The 13,620-nt window shown below is 44.3% G+C and overlaps 1 protein-coding gene across 3 annotated transcripts in view; it reads left to right on the top strand.

Moving 5' to 3' along the window:
• Positions 1-13,620, top strand: part of SEC24D (SEC24 homolog D, COPII coat complex component) — a 164,864-nt gene that overhangs the window by 43,614 nt on the left and 107,630 nt on the right. The window contains exons 3-5 of one of the 3 annotated variants that reach the window (XM_040330135.1): positions 1,785-1,893; positions 1,976-2,109; positions 3,310-3,555. In XM_040330135.1, the coding sequence (XP_040186069.1) occupies positions 1,785-1,893; positions 1,976-2,109; positions 3,310-3,555 (489 nt within the window). Of the gene's footprint in view, positions 1-1,784; positions 1,894-1,972; positions 2,110-3,309; positions 3,556-13,620 lie in introns of all 3 variants that reach the window. The other 2 variants (XM_040330144.1, XM_040330127.1) reach the window with 2 other exon arrangements.

Here is a 13,620-nt window from a genome sequence, read left to right as displayed (position 1 = left end):
CCAGGGCAGTACACAAAGCAGGGTTCCAGCTTTCAAAACTTCACATCCAAAACACAAATTCTCTCTCTCTGTCTCTCTCTCTCTCTCTCTCTCTCTCTCTCTCTCTCTCTCTCTCTCTATATCTATATATATATATATATATATATATATATATATATATATATATATATATATACACACACACACACACAGTATATACAAAGTATATATATAAAACAATATATATACTGTATAGATATATAGATACCCCCATACACTCACAATCTGGACTTGAAAAACAGCCACAATTTGCAAAACGTATTTACTGAGAGTCCCTTTAGGTGGAGCACAGCCCATATTTCTTAAGGCACCTTTCACCTCCTGACAAAGGTGGGCCGTACCCCATCGAAATGTTGGACATGCTGGATGAGAAGTTAGTTTTGCAAATTGTTGCTCCTTACCAAGTGCCTCTTTTTTTTGGATGTATAATTTTTATAATACTTGTGCTATGCATCCAGGCATTTTTTTCTGTGTATTATGTTTTGTTATTTATAATTTATTTATTTGAAACTTATTTTATTAATTTGAATATAGTGATTACAATCGGAGCAATTAATGTACACTCAAAATAAAGTGAATAAATATAAGCTAAATATAACAAAATAGGTGATGCACAGCCAAACACTGTAAAAGTGATTCCACAACACCAAATACTACATTTCAAATTTCGTACCTCTAATGGCGCGACTCCAGTGTGACGTCACAAGCTCAGCTCCTCCCTGGAGCTGGGAGGGAGAAGCTGAGCTCGTGACATCACGCCGTAGTCATGCCGTGTATAACATATGAGCTTAGTCCATGGTGAGCTGAGGGGACAGAAGCCTTTTGCTGATTAAGGAGGACTGGAGAGATCTGTCTGGGGAATAAAGTGATGAGTGTGTTGAATTATTGTATGGAGGTGAGCAGGCCCTTCACCTGGTGATGGATTTGCACTTTGCATGAAGAGTGAAGACAGGGTGTTTGGAGCCATAGAAATATTTTTAAAATTTCAATTTTCAATTTTTTATCTATACATTGATTTATCACATATTTTTTTGGAGATTATTGGATGTGTGTGGTAGCACACACTGTTATGGGACTTTGGACTATTTATTAATCATGTGCTCAGGTGCCACATTGATTTTTTTTTTACTTTTGGGGTTGCAAGTACTGAAAATTCTTGAACATAAAAAACACTGTTTTAATACTGATTTCTTGATCTAGCATATTGACCTCCAAATTGCGGCCCAGGGGGCTGAATGTTGCCCTTTGCTTGCCTTTATCTGGCCCTTGGGTCACTGTTCCTCCCACTGATACAAGACACTGTTCTGCCAACTGACATCAACAGTGGGGCACCATTTCTTCCACTGACACAAACAATGAGGCACTATTTCTCCCAATCATACCAGCGATGGGGCACTATTCTTCCCCCGAATACCAAATGTAGGATGTTTACTCCCACTGATGCTAGGAACATTTACACTCCCGTGGCCACAGTCTAACCCCCTAAAGTCTAAAGGACAATAAACTGGCTCTTTGTTTAGTATGTTTGGAGACCCCTGGTTTAGCATATCAATATTTAAAATATATCTATATTTAAGTGATGGTACTGATGTGTAACTTCTTAACTTTGGTGGAGGTATTACGTTATAAGATTTTTGGGGGTAAGGACAGGTTTAAATTGCTTTATGCACTCTACAAGAGTGCTATGTAAGATTCTGTTCCTGTGTAAATATTAGTACAATTAAATATTTTATGCTTTCTTATAGGAGGGGTGAAACCTGTTGGACCCTTTGGATCTTCTGGTCCACTGAACTCCCCACCTCCTCCTCAAAATAATATATATAATGGACCAAATCCACCCACAAACATGCAAAGGTATAGTTGTAGCCAAATGTTTGCTGTATTGTATGGATCATAGTCTGTGGTTCTGTAATTAACTATCTTCGTTGTTCAGTAGGCCTCCTAATACCAGCAACAATTCACCTTCTTACTCGCCTTTTGGTCAAACTCCATCACAGTTCAACAGTGCACCACCTCCGCCAGTCCATCAGATGACAAACCAGCTGAACAACATGCAAATAGGTGGCTATGGTAATCTTTTGTTTCTGTTTTATTTTATCTCAATGTCATCTGCCAATGTTAGTTAAAAAAATCAAATAAGCACAAGTGACATTACTTACAATCAGTGTGGTATGTCCCTTGTGCTGCTGCTTCCTGGTTTGAGTGAAAGCTTCCTCCTCTGATATCACCCCACTCCCGCCACCAAAATGATTCAGTGTGGCAGGGGTTAAGATTACTGAGGAGGCTACCACAGGCACCCATCGACAGTGTTTGACCATGCCCAACCTTTCCGTCCCCTCCTCTTTTCTTAGAAGCCATACTACAGCGATCTATGAATGGAGGACAGGCAGCTGATTGAAAGGCCTGCCTCCTCCATTCATAGATCACAATTTATTTAAGTAAACTTAGGCTTTTTACATTTTCAAGAAGAAAATACAGTAGGTTTTCCTCCCTGGATTGTACAATAAAAGAGTGGCAGCACAATGGTGAGGTCATCCCTGTGCTCTCCCCTACTGTAAGCATGTTCTTAGTTTTAGACCCCAGGTATCAAACACAAGTCCCGCTGGCCGAATCTGGCCCTCCGGGCCATTTCATGTGGCCCTCGCACCTCTTCTGCAGCTGCAGGAGAGCTCCAGCCCTCCATTGGTCCTCCTTCAGACCCTTACTTTTTGTTTTCAAGCAATGCATCCAGCTTCTTCCCAGCAGAAGCATAAGGAAAGGGGGGTGCACTGTGCTGTAAGGGAGAGTGGGGGACCCAACTTCTGATGGTGGGGTGGCCCTTGACATCTAATGTAAGGGGAGGGGACATCTAATCTTACAGATACAACCGGCCCTTTTGAGGACAATCATAATGCTGAGCGGGCCACGATGAAATTAAGTTGGACACCCCTGTTTAGACTGTCAGCATCGTGCACTGTAGATTTGGGTACTTATCCAGCTACATATTAATTCAAGCTACATTATTGATTTTGTAACACTTGCATAACTGCAATAAAGATAAATGTTTACATTTATTTAAATGATTTATGTTTTATTTTCGCAATGTTTACTAAATGCGGACGTCCTTGTGTTTTTTTATGTCAGATTTAATAATAAAAATTAGTTGATATATTGGCTTTCTAGACATAAAAAGTCTTAAAATAATGTATTTATCTTAATTATGGTATTATTTATAGCTGTGACTTAAAAAATGTGTTGGAATTAGTAATTTCACACCTCTTTTTTTCACAGGTCCTCCTTCTACAAATAACTCTCAGATGCCACCAAGCCCAGTTATGCCAGGCAGTTATCCCCCTCAGCCTCGGGGCATGGCACCTGGTCTCCACACAGCTCCCCCATCAGTCAACAACTTTAATGGTTTACCTTCTGAGCCTCTAGTACATCATGGCAATATGCCAGATGGAAATACTGGACATCACCAGTTCCAACCGCAAATTCCAGGCCAACCTTCAAATCTTGGATATCCACCATCAAATTGTAAGTAACTTTCTAATTTTCAAAATTTTGGTAGATGATAAATAAAAATAGGAGAAAAAAGTTCACCTGTCATTAGAGAAATATGGGATTTTTTTAGGTCTCTTTTTGGAGATACTGGTGGCGTGACTGTGTCTGGCTTCTGTGCTTCAGTCAGAGACCTATAAAATGCAGCAAATGAAAGTTTTTAAAATACATAAGTCCTTATTCCATATCCATTCCAGGTTAGTGAGTCAGGAAATTTTGAAGCTCAAACATTAGCATGACAGCCAGGCAATTAGCATTCTCAGCATGGAAGGTTAGCAATGTCAGCCTACTTACAGTTTTTAGGGTAGTGTACCGGGACTATTTGTTTTTAGGACAGTGTACAGGGGTTAGCAGGGCAAAGGATTGAAGGCCATCAGGAAAGTGCACAAGAATTGGTAAGGCAGTGTGTTGGGGATCAGAAGGGCAGAAGACTGAGGTCAGCAGGGCAGGACAGGGGTCACCACTGTCAGGACAAAGGACAGGGGTCACCCGCTGGCAGGAGGGAGGACAGGTGTCCCCCGCTGGCAGGAGGGAGGACTGGGGTCCCCCGCTGGCAGGAGGGAGGACAGAAGTCACTGCTGGCAGACACTTTCTCCCATCTCAGCATGGGACACAGCCTGAGCATAGGCAGCAAGATCTCCAGGGGCCAGAGAACAGGAGGATCCAGCATTCCCTGTGAAAAACCAACTGCATAGAGCAAATAAGTGTAAGTATTATTAAAAAAAAACAAACAAGACTTTTCAATCACTTTAAGCTGTGTACCATCAGGGATGGTAGACGTCTGGGCACAGCATCAGGGGTGGAGGGGGGGTTGTGAGTGGAGGGGCACAACGTTCTCAGTGGTCCAAAGAGACAAAAACTCTGGTTATTAAATATGTATAAAAATTTGGGCTGTTACAGATTAAAATGTTCTTGTTCGATTCATCGTTTTTTTTTTTATCGATTAATCTACTAATTTCGATTAATTATAACACACAAGTTTTTTCTGGGGGGTCACAGGGGACATGCCTAAAGTTATGCACTGCATCTGGCAAACTAGTCACATATCATAAAGATAGGATGGCTCTATATGTATTATTCCCCATAAGATGTGACCTCCCTTGTAGTGTTGGAAAAGCATTGAGTGGGACCTGTGTATAAAGTGTATGTGTGTGTCAGAGAGCTGTGCTTACCTGCAAGCCTCCAGGCGATGCTCCATTCAGTCTTCCTCCTCAGAGCCTGCAAAGCAGGCAAAACGCTGACCTCCTCGTGTGTTCCAGGCTGCAGGCTGCAGTTTGCTGGAGCAGAGAGGTCCCTTCCTCCCAACCCCCCCCCCTGTCGGCGCGCGCGCGCGGCGCGCGTTCACGTATTATAGGCGCAATTGGCGCCGTTTAGCTGGGGGGGAAGGGCGGGTCAGTGGCTTAAGGAAGGGGCGGCCCTTCCTTATGTGTTCCAGACAGCTCATTCATTACTTTGGAACTGGGGAGGAAAGACCAGAGCGGCAGCACAGGGCGTCGAGGACACACAGTGGCCAGAAAGAATATTACAGTCTTCAGAAGACTGTTTTCAAGCCTAGGAATAGGCTGTTTCTTTTCCATCTCATAGTTTTCTTGCAATACTACTCAGGGGGACAGAATGTTTTTTCTTGCCTAGATTTGAAAAAAAAAAAAAAAATAGAAAAAGAAAGAAAGATTTTTTTTTGAAAAAAAAAAAAAAGAAGAAAGTGTCATCTAGGGGAGAGGAAGCATTTTGTATCCCCCAAACAGGTGTTTGGGGCATTTAACTATTTATAGTCCCAGGTACCAATAAGCTAGCAGGTGTACCTCGGTATTGTACCATGGCATCTGGGTCAGAGGGTACAAGAGGTGGGGATTCCCCCAGAGAGTCTGAGGTCTCGGACAAAGCTATGCCGCTGCTTTCCCCACAGGGAGCCTTGGGGCCATCGGGATCTGGGGCTGGAGCTGACGCGGGTCAGTCCAACCCTAAGATGGTCACGGAGGAGGTATTACTCACCTCTTTAAAAGAGATGCAGAAAAGCATGGGAAAAATGATAGCCGCAGCTATGCGGGGCAGTAAGCGGAATAGATCTCCGTCGCCCGAGCGCGGACCCTCAGAAGAGGAGGTCCTTTCCTCAGGGGAATTGGACGACCTCTTGGACAAGGACCAAGTAGGTTCAGGGATCGAAGATCCGGATACAGAGGAGTCTGGGGCAGTCTCCCTGAGGGAGAGCTGGTGGATTCAAGGATTGTCGGACTTGGTCCATAAGGCATTCAACTTGCCAGTACCAGATCTCCAGGTATCGACGGTTTCAGCTTTGGGCTCACTGAGGGCGCCTCAAAGCAATGCTGTGTTTCCGATCCATCCTCTATTAGAGGGAGTTTTGTTCCAAGATTGGAACAAGCCAGATAAGATCTTCTTACCACCTAAAAGATTCTCTGTCCTATATCCTATGGAAGATAAATTTTCCAAAAATGGGCTACTCCTGCAGTGGACGCAGCCATCTCATGTGTTAACAAATCGTTAACATGCCCTGTAGAAAACATACAGGTGTTCAAGGATCCAGTTGATAAGCGCTTGGAAGCACTACTAAAGAACTCCTTCACTACTGCAGGGGCAGTAGTACAGCCAGCTGTGGCTGCGATTGGGGTCGCTCAAGCATTATCGGATCAATTTAAGCAGATGCTTAAACTTATTCCTGCCCAGCAGGCAGAAGAATTTTCGGATGTCCCTAAGGCCATATGTTTTACGGTAGACGCAATCAAGGATTCTATCCAGCAAGCGTCACGTTTATCATTATCCCTTATCCATATGAGAAGACTCTTATGGTTAAAAAGCTGGGAGGCTGAGCCCCCATGCAAGAAGCTCCTGGTAGGGTTCCCCTTCCATGGAGGACGACTCTTCGGAGAAGACCTAGATAAATACATTCAGACCATTTCAAACGGCAAGAGTACTCTCTTGCCAACTAAGAAGAAGGTTCAGGGGCCTGCGTTTAAACGACAGTATTCCCCTGGGCAGGGGCCCTCTAATGCCAAGCAGTATCGACGGCCTCCTGCAAAAGCAAACTTCGGCTTCAACAGCAGATCACAAGGACAGGCTGTTAGAGGCAAAAGGCAGTGGTTTCGCAAACCAGCAAAACCAGCCCCCAAGCCAACCTTATGAAGGGGCGCCCCCACCCACGAAGGTGGGGGGAAGGCTGCGACTCTTTTCAGAGATTTGGGAAGCCAGCATTCCCGACGAGTGGGTACGGTCTTCCGTGGCCACAGGCTACAAATTAGATTTCCTAAGGTTTCCTCCTCCTCATTTCCAGTAGTCGAGGATTCCAAACGATCCGAAGAAGGGAGCCGCATTAAGATCGGCATTAGATCATCTACTTTCCCAGGAAGTAATAGTAGAGGTACCAGTCCTGGAACAGGACTATTCATCATCCCAAGGTCCAATGGAGATGTCAGGCCAATTTTGGACCTAAAGATGGTAAATGCATACCTAAAGGTCCGCTCATTTCGGATGGAATCCGTGCGGTCAGCAGCTGCCACACTCCAAAAGGACGACTTCATGGCGTCCATAGACATAAAGGATGCCTACCTTCATGTTCCAATTTATCAGCCACATCAAAGATACCTACGCTTTATGGTGGCTTTGCGTCATTTCCAATTCGTGGCGCTTCCCTTCGGGTTGGCTACGGCCCCACCGGGTGTTCGCGAAGGTCCTAGCTCCAATCCTAGCCAAACTAAGGATCCAAGGGGTCACGATCCTAGCATACCTGGACGACCTCCTAGTCATAGACCACTCGTCTCCCGGCTTGGAGCGAGCAGTGGCCCTCACGATCCAATACCTCGAGAGGTTCGGCTGGGTCCTAAATCGAGAAAAGTCAGCTTTCCAGCCCACAAGGCAGTTGGAATATCTCGGCATGAGATTAGACACAGAACAACAAAGAGTGTTCCTACCTCTGAGGAAGGTAAAAGCCATCAAGGAATTAATCCTACTGGTTCTAAGCAAGAAAGAACCGACTATTCGCCTATGTATGAGGTTACTAGGCAAGATGGTGGCCACATTCGAGGCGGTACCTTACGCCCAGAGCCACACTCGCATCCTACAGGCAGCCATCCTGTCAGCATGGAGCAGAAGGCCACAGGCCTTGGATATCCCGTTGCCGCTCTCATCAAGAGTCCGACAAAGTCTGTGTTGGTGGTTAGACCCTCAGAATCTACTGAAGGGGAAGTCTTTCAGCCCAGTGGCTTGGAAGATAGTGACCACAGACGCCAGCCTGACGGGCTGGGGAGCAATTTTGGATGGTTGCACTCGCCAAGGTACTTGGGCAAAGCCAGAGAAGCAGTTGCCCATCAACATCTTGGAGCTCAGAGCTGCTCGACTAGCCCTCAGGGCTTGGACGTCAAAATTGCAGGGGTTCCCGGTGAGAATTCAATCAGACAATGCCACGGCCGTGGCATACATAAATCACCAAGGGGGAACCAGGAGTCAAGCCGCTCAGAGAGAGGTGAGCTTGATTCTCCTATGGGCAGAGGCTCATGTGCCCTGCATATCGGCAATATTCATTCCAGGAGTGGACAACTTTCAGGCGGACTTCTTAAGCCGCCAGACTCTATGGCCGGGGGAATGGTCTCTGCATCCACAAGTCTTTCAAGCACTCTGCCAAAGATGGGGAGTGCCGGACGTGGATATCATGGCATCGAGACTCAACAAGAAGCTAGACAGGTTCATGTCCCGCTCAAGGGATCCGATGGCCTGGGGAACCGATGCGCTGGTTTGCCCTTGGCATCAGTTCAAACTTCTTTATGCGTTTCCCCCGCTCCAGTTACTACCCCGCCTGCTGCGCAGGATCCGGGTGGAGCACATACCAGTTATCCTGGTAGCTCCAGCATGGCCCAGAAGGGCATGGTACTCACTAATCCTAAGGATGGTAGTGGGAGACCCTTGGACTCTGCCTCTAAGGCCAGACCTGCTATCGCAAGGTCCGATCCTCCACCCTGCCTTACGGCATCTAAATTTGACGGCCTGGAAGCTGAATCCTTGATTCTCAGGGGTAGAGGTCTGTCTCAGAAAGTAATCTCTACCCTAATCAGAGCCAGGAAACCGGTCTCTAGGGTGATTTATCACAGGGTCTGGAAGGCCTATGTAGGCTGGTGTGAGTCCAAGCTATGGCTTCCTCGCAAGTTCACCATCGATAGAGTTTTAAGTTTTCTCCAGCTAGGAGTGGATAAGGGATTGGCTTTAAGCACAATCAAAGGACAGATTTCTGCCCTGTCAGTGTGGTTTCAGCGGCCGCTGGCCACCCACTCGCTGGTTAAGACCTTCCTTCAAGGGGTCTTACGTATTAAACCTCCAGTTAAATCCCCGCTTTGTCCGTGGGATTTAAATCTTGTTCTGTCAAGTTTACAGAAACAACCGTTTGAGCCGTTGGCTGAAATTCCTTTGGTTCTACTGACAAGGAAGTTAGTATTTTTGGTTGCCATAGTTTCCGCAAGAAGAGTTTCGGAGCTAGCGGCCTTATCCTGTAAGGAACCATATCTTATTTTTCATAAGGACAGGGTCGTTCTCCGCCCTCATCCTTCCTTCCTACCGAAGGTCATATCCAGTTTTCATTTGAACCAGGATTTGGTATTACCATCCTTCTTCCCTAAACCTACTTCCAGAAAGGAAGGGTTGCTGCATACCTTGGATATTGTCAGGGCCATGAAGGCCTATCTTAAAGCTACAAAGAAGATCCGGAAAACAGATGTGCTGTTCATTCTACCGGATGGGCCCAAGAAGGGGCAGGCAGCTGCAAAGTCCACCATTTCTAGGTGGATTAAGCAATTAATCACTCAGGCCTACGGCTTGAAAGGGTTGCCTCCTCCAGTATCATTAAAGGCTCATTCTACTAGAGCCATGGGCGCCTCCTGGGCAGCACACCACCAGATCTCTATGGCTCAAGTTTGCAAGGCGGCAACCTGGTCTTCTGTCCACACATTTACAAAATTCTACAAGTTGGACGTAAGAAGGAATACTGATACTGCCTTCGGGCAGGCAGTGCTGCAGGCTGCAGTTTGAGACCCTCGGATCCCGGGGGCTCCTCTTTTTTGAGTTAAATTTAAAATTTAAGATTATTTTTCTCAACTAAGTTGGATTTATTATGATTTGAGTATATCTCTAAATTAAATCCTTTTGTCTTGGAGATGTTCTCCCTCCCCTCATTGTAAGCATTGCTTTGGGACATCCCATATAGTAATGAATGCCGCTCTGTGTCCCGTGATGTAACGATAAAGAAAAAAAGATTTTTAATACAGCTTACCTGTAAAATCCTTTTCTTGGAGTACATCACGGGACACAGAGCTCCCACCCCTCTTTTTTGAGGACCATTTTGGGAGGCATACTGCTTGCTACAAAACTGAGGTACTCCTCCTATGGGAGGGGGTTATATAGGGAGGGGCATTTCCTGTTTGAGATTGCCAGTGTCTATCACCTGAAGGTACTCCATATAACCCATATAGTAATGAATGCCGCTCTGTGTCCCGTGATGTACTCCAAGAAAAAGATTTTACAGGTAAGCTGTATTAAAAATCTCTTTTTTTTTTCGTCATAAATAACTGTATAAAACAGTTATGCTAATAATTAGTAGTGTGATCAAGGTTCAGAAGGTGGATTGATGCATTTCCAAACTTCTGGCCTGATAAAATATGGTGGGAGGATAGGTAAATGATTTATAGGGAGCTTGTCAAAAAAGTAAGGAATACTTGTGTTTAAAATGAAACTCCAATCTAAACTTTTTTGGGATTGCTATCACAGGGGGAAAACAATAAAGGTAACTCTCCAAAAAAGGTATTTAGACAGCAGTGAAAGTCTGTCACCTTAAGAAAGGGTCCCTCAAGATCATTAAAATGTTGGTGTTTTATTCACATTTCATGTCATTGTCATGTCATTGCTTCTGCAGTATGACCTCTTGAACCCTCTCACTGCCAGACCCTGCTCTCCACTTTTAGACCCCTTTCACACTGAAGGAGTCCACCAGTGGATCCACCTGCTCAGCAAGGGATCTTTCTGCTGATGCCCGCTGACAGGCATATAACAGGTTCATGGCCGCTCCACTTATGCAGAGCAGACACGGACACAGCCCACTATCCTCTATTGGCTGTTGAATGGAAAACGCCTGTCCATTTCCATCCGGGTACATGTCCGTTTACATCCGCCGCTTCATATACAGCAAACAGGGCCGCCATCAGGGGGGTACAGGCAGTACACCTGTAAGGGGCCCGGAGGTCCCCAGGGGCCCTGATGGCAACCCCCCTTTTTTTTATATATATATATTTTTTTATTTTTGTTATATATATATATATATTTTTATGTTTATTTTTGTTATATATATATATATATATATATATTTTATTTTTTTTTATTAAAGGGTCCAGAGGTCCCCAAGGCCCCCGGATGGCAACCCCCCCCTTTTTTTATATATATTTATTTATTTATTCTTTTTATTAAAGGGCCCAGAGGTCCCCAGGGCCCTGGATGGCTACCCCCCCTTTTATATATTTGTTTTATTTATTTTAAGGGGCCCAGAAGTCCCAAGGGCAACCCCCCCCCCGAATTCGTGACACCGCACCGCTTCCCCGCTTCTCAATTCACGGCCCCCTCCGCTTTACAATTTTCTCAATTAGCAGGCGGGTCCCTCGCGGCAGCCTCCCCGCTTCTCAATTTGAGGCGGCAGCACCCCCCTGGTTCTCTGCTCCAGGGGGCCCCATGCCTGAAGCTGTGACATAATTCCTGATGGCGCCCTGACACCAAAGGATGGTCTGGGTCTGACTGAGAAACTGATGGACCAGATCAGTCCATCTGTGTAAAAGGGGCCTTATAATCAGATGGCCTGACCATATTTGCAGATTTTGCATTGTTTTTTTTAATTCTCCCTCACAGCTTTCAGAGTTTGTTAAAGACCCCCAAACCATACATTTCCATAAAGCATAGGACTAGTAGAATAAAAAGAAGGTGCAACAGATTTTTTTAGGTCCTGTGATATTTGTGCAAATGTTTATCAAATCTATATTCGATAAAAATACACTTGTGTAAAAATACACTGAAATCATTATTAGCAGACACAAACACACATTCCTGCTAAATTCCTATTAAATATAAAAGCTAAAATTGCATTGGGCTAATAAATAACAAATATTTGTAAATTTGAAATTGAAGGTATGCAAAACTATAAATAAGCAACTTGTTTTAAAAATCTGGAGGTTATAATTTTTCAGGGTTTTACAGAGTTTCTAGGACTCCCCTAAACCATACATTTTCTGAAAGCACATAACTTATAGAATAAAAAAAGGTGCTACTGTTTTTTTAAGGCCCAGAATAGTTGTGCAAATGTTTATCAAATCTTTATTTTTGCTAAACATACACTGAAATCATTATTAGCAGACACAAACAATTTACAAAATCCCTGCTAATTTCTTTACTAAAACTGTACTGAATTAATATACAACAATTATTTGCTAAATTTTTAATTGCCCTTTATGCAAAACTGACACAATTGAAGGTATGCTAAACTGTAAATAAGCAACTGACTGGAGGTTATAATTTTTCACTTCCAGCTTTCAGAGTTTGTAAAATACCCCCCAAATCATACATTTTCTAAAAGCATAGGACCAGTAGAAAAAAAGCAGGAGCTACTGGTTTTGTAGGTCGTGCAATAGTTGTGCAAATATTAATCAAATAGATATTTTTTGTTAAACATACACTAAAATCATTATTCGCACACACAAACACAGCACAACTTACAAAAATCTTGCCAAATTTCTACAAAGACCTTGTTTACATGCACACACAAGTGTATATTCAAGAAGGGACTATGTTTACCCATAAGGGGGTTGCACAGGTGCTTTGTGCATCCCCATGCAGGCAGTACTATTGATGTCAATTGGGGCCCAGTGGCTGAACAGACACAGCCCCTGCTTCCAATCTGACATCAATGCAGGTGCATGGTCCTAAATGCAGACAGTGTGAGTTTGGGGCCCTGTGTGAATTTTTTTTTTTTTTTTTTACAATTTTATTTTTAATAGTGTCTTTCTTTCTTTCTTTATTTTTTTACAGCCCTTTTGTAGCCCCATTGGCTGTCTAAAGAGACCTCTGATATCTCTTTTTTTGATACAGAGAAAGAAACTAAGGACATAGTGTCCTCAATCCCTTTCTCAGCAGCGTCTGCTGTACTGAAGATGAATGAACAGGAAGCTTTCTGTATAGGGGCTTCCTGATCATTTCCAAACTGAAGCGTAGTAAACAATGTTTACTACGCTTCAGTGATTAATAAACACAGGAGCAATCAGTAGCGTTCGCTCACTGTGTTCATTCAAGAAAGGAAGGGAAAGGTAAACATGTTTATCATCATCATCATCCTCGCTCTCCATCCTGAAACCGAACCCCTGCTGTGTGCCCCAACAGAAGCTGCCAGCTGGCGGGGGGGGGGGGATCCAGACAGCTGTGCCTTGAAGAAGGGGGGATCAGTGTTGCAGGGAGGTGGGTGGTTCCAGGACAATATGGGTTGAGGGAATTCAACAGGGAGGAGATCTGTGGCTCCCCTGCAGCAGTTGAGACTGGCAGAAGGGGGAGGAGGAGAAGCCCCTGTGCTAATGCTGGTAGGCACAGGTTTCTGATAGCAACTCTTGGGTTTTATCCTTTGGTGACAGCTGACAAGGTCACAGATAGATGACAGGCAAATTAAACATATCAAAAAAACTTTTTTAAAGCTCAAGCACTTTCTGGAAAATACAGGCGGTCCCCTGGTTTACAAACAAGATAGGGTCTGTAGGTTTGTTCTTAAGTTGAATCTGTTTGTAAGTCGGAACAGTGTAGCTGTGGATAGCATAGGGAAGGGTTATCACCTCTGTATCGTTTGTTTTGCTGTCTGTGCCCCTGTTCACAAAATTTCACCTCACTTTCTGTCCCAATGACAATTGGATTTTGAACATTTTGGGTTGTTTTGGAAACAAGGATTGGTGATAAAGCTTCAGTGGAGGTACATTTTTCCCATAATAACTCTTACAGGAGAGACTTTCCCTTCCTAGGGGTAGATTT

The sequence above is a fragment of the Rana temporaria genome, chromosome 1 (genome assembly GCF_905171775.1).
Source record: "Rana temporaria chromosome 1, aRanTem1.1, whole genome shotgun sequence".
Classification (NCBI taxonomy): Eukaryota; Metazoa; Chordata; class Amphibia; order Anura; family Ranidae; genus Rana; species Rana temporaria.
Note: the sequence above shows the minus strand (reverse complement) of the source record. Positions and strands in the feature narration are given on the sequence as shown.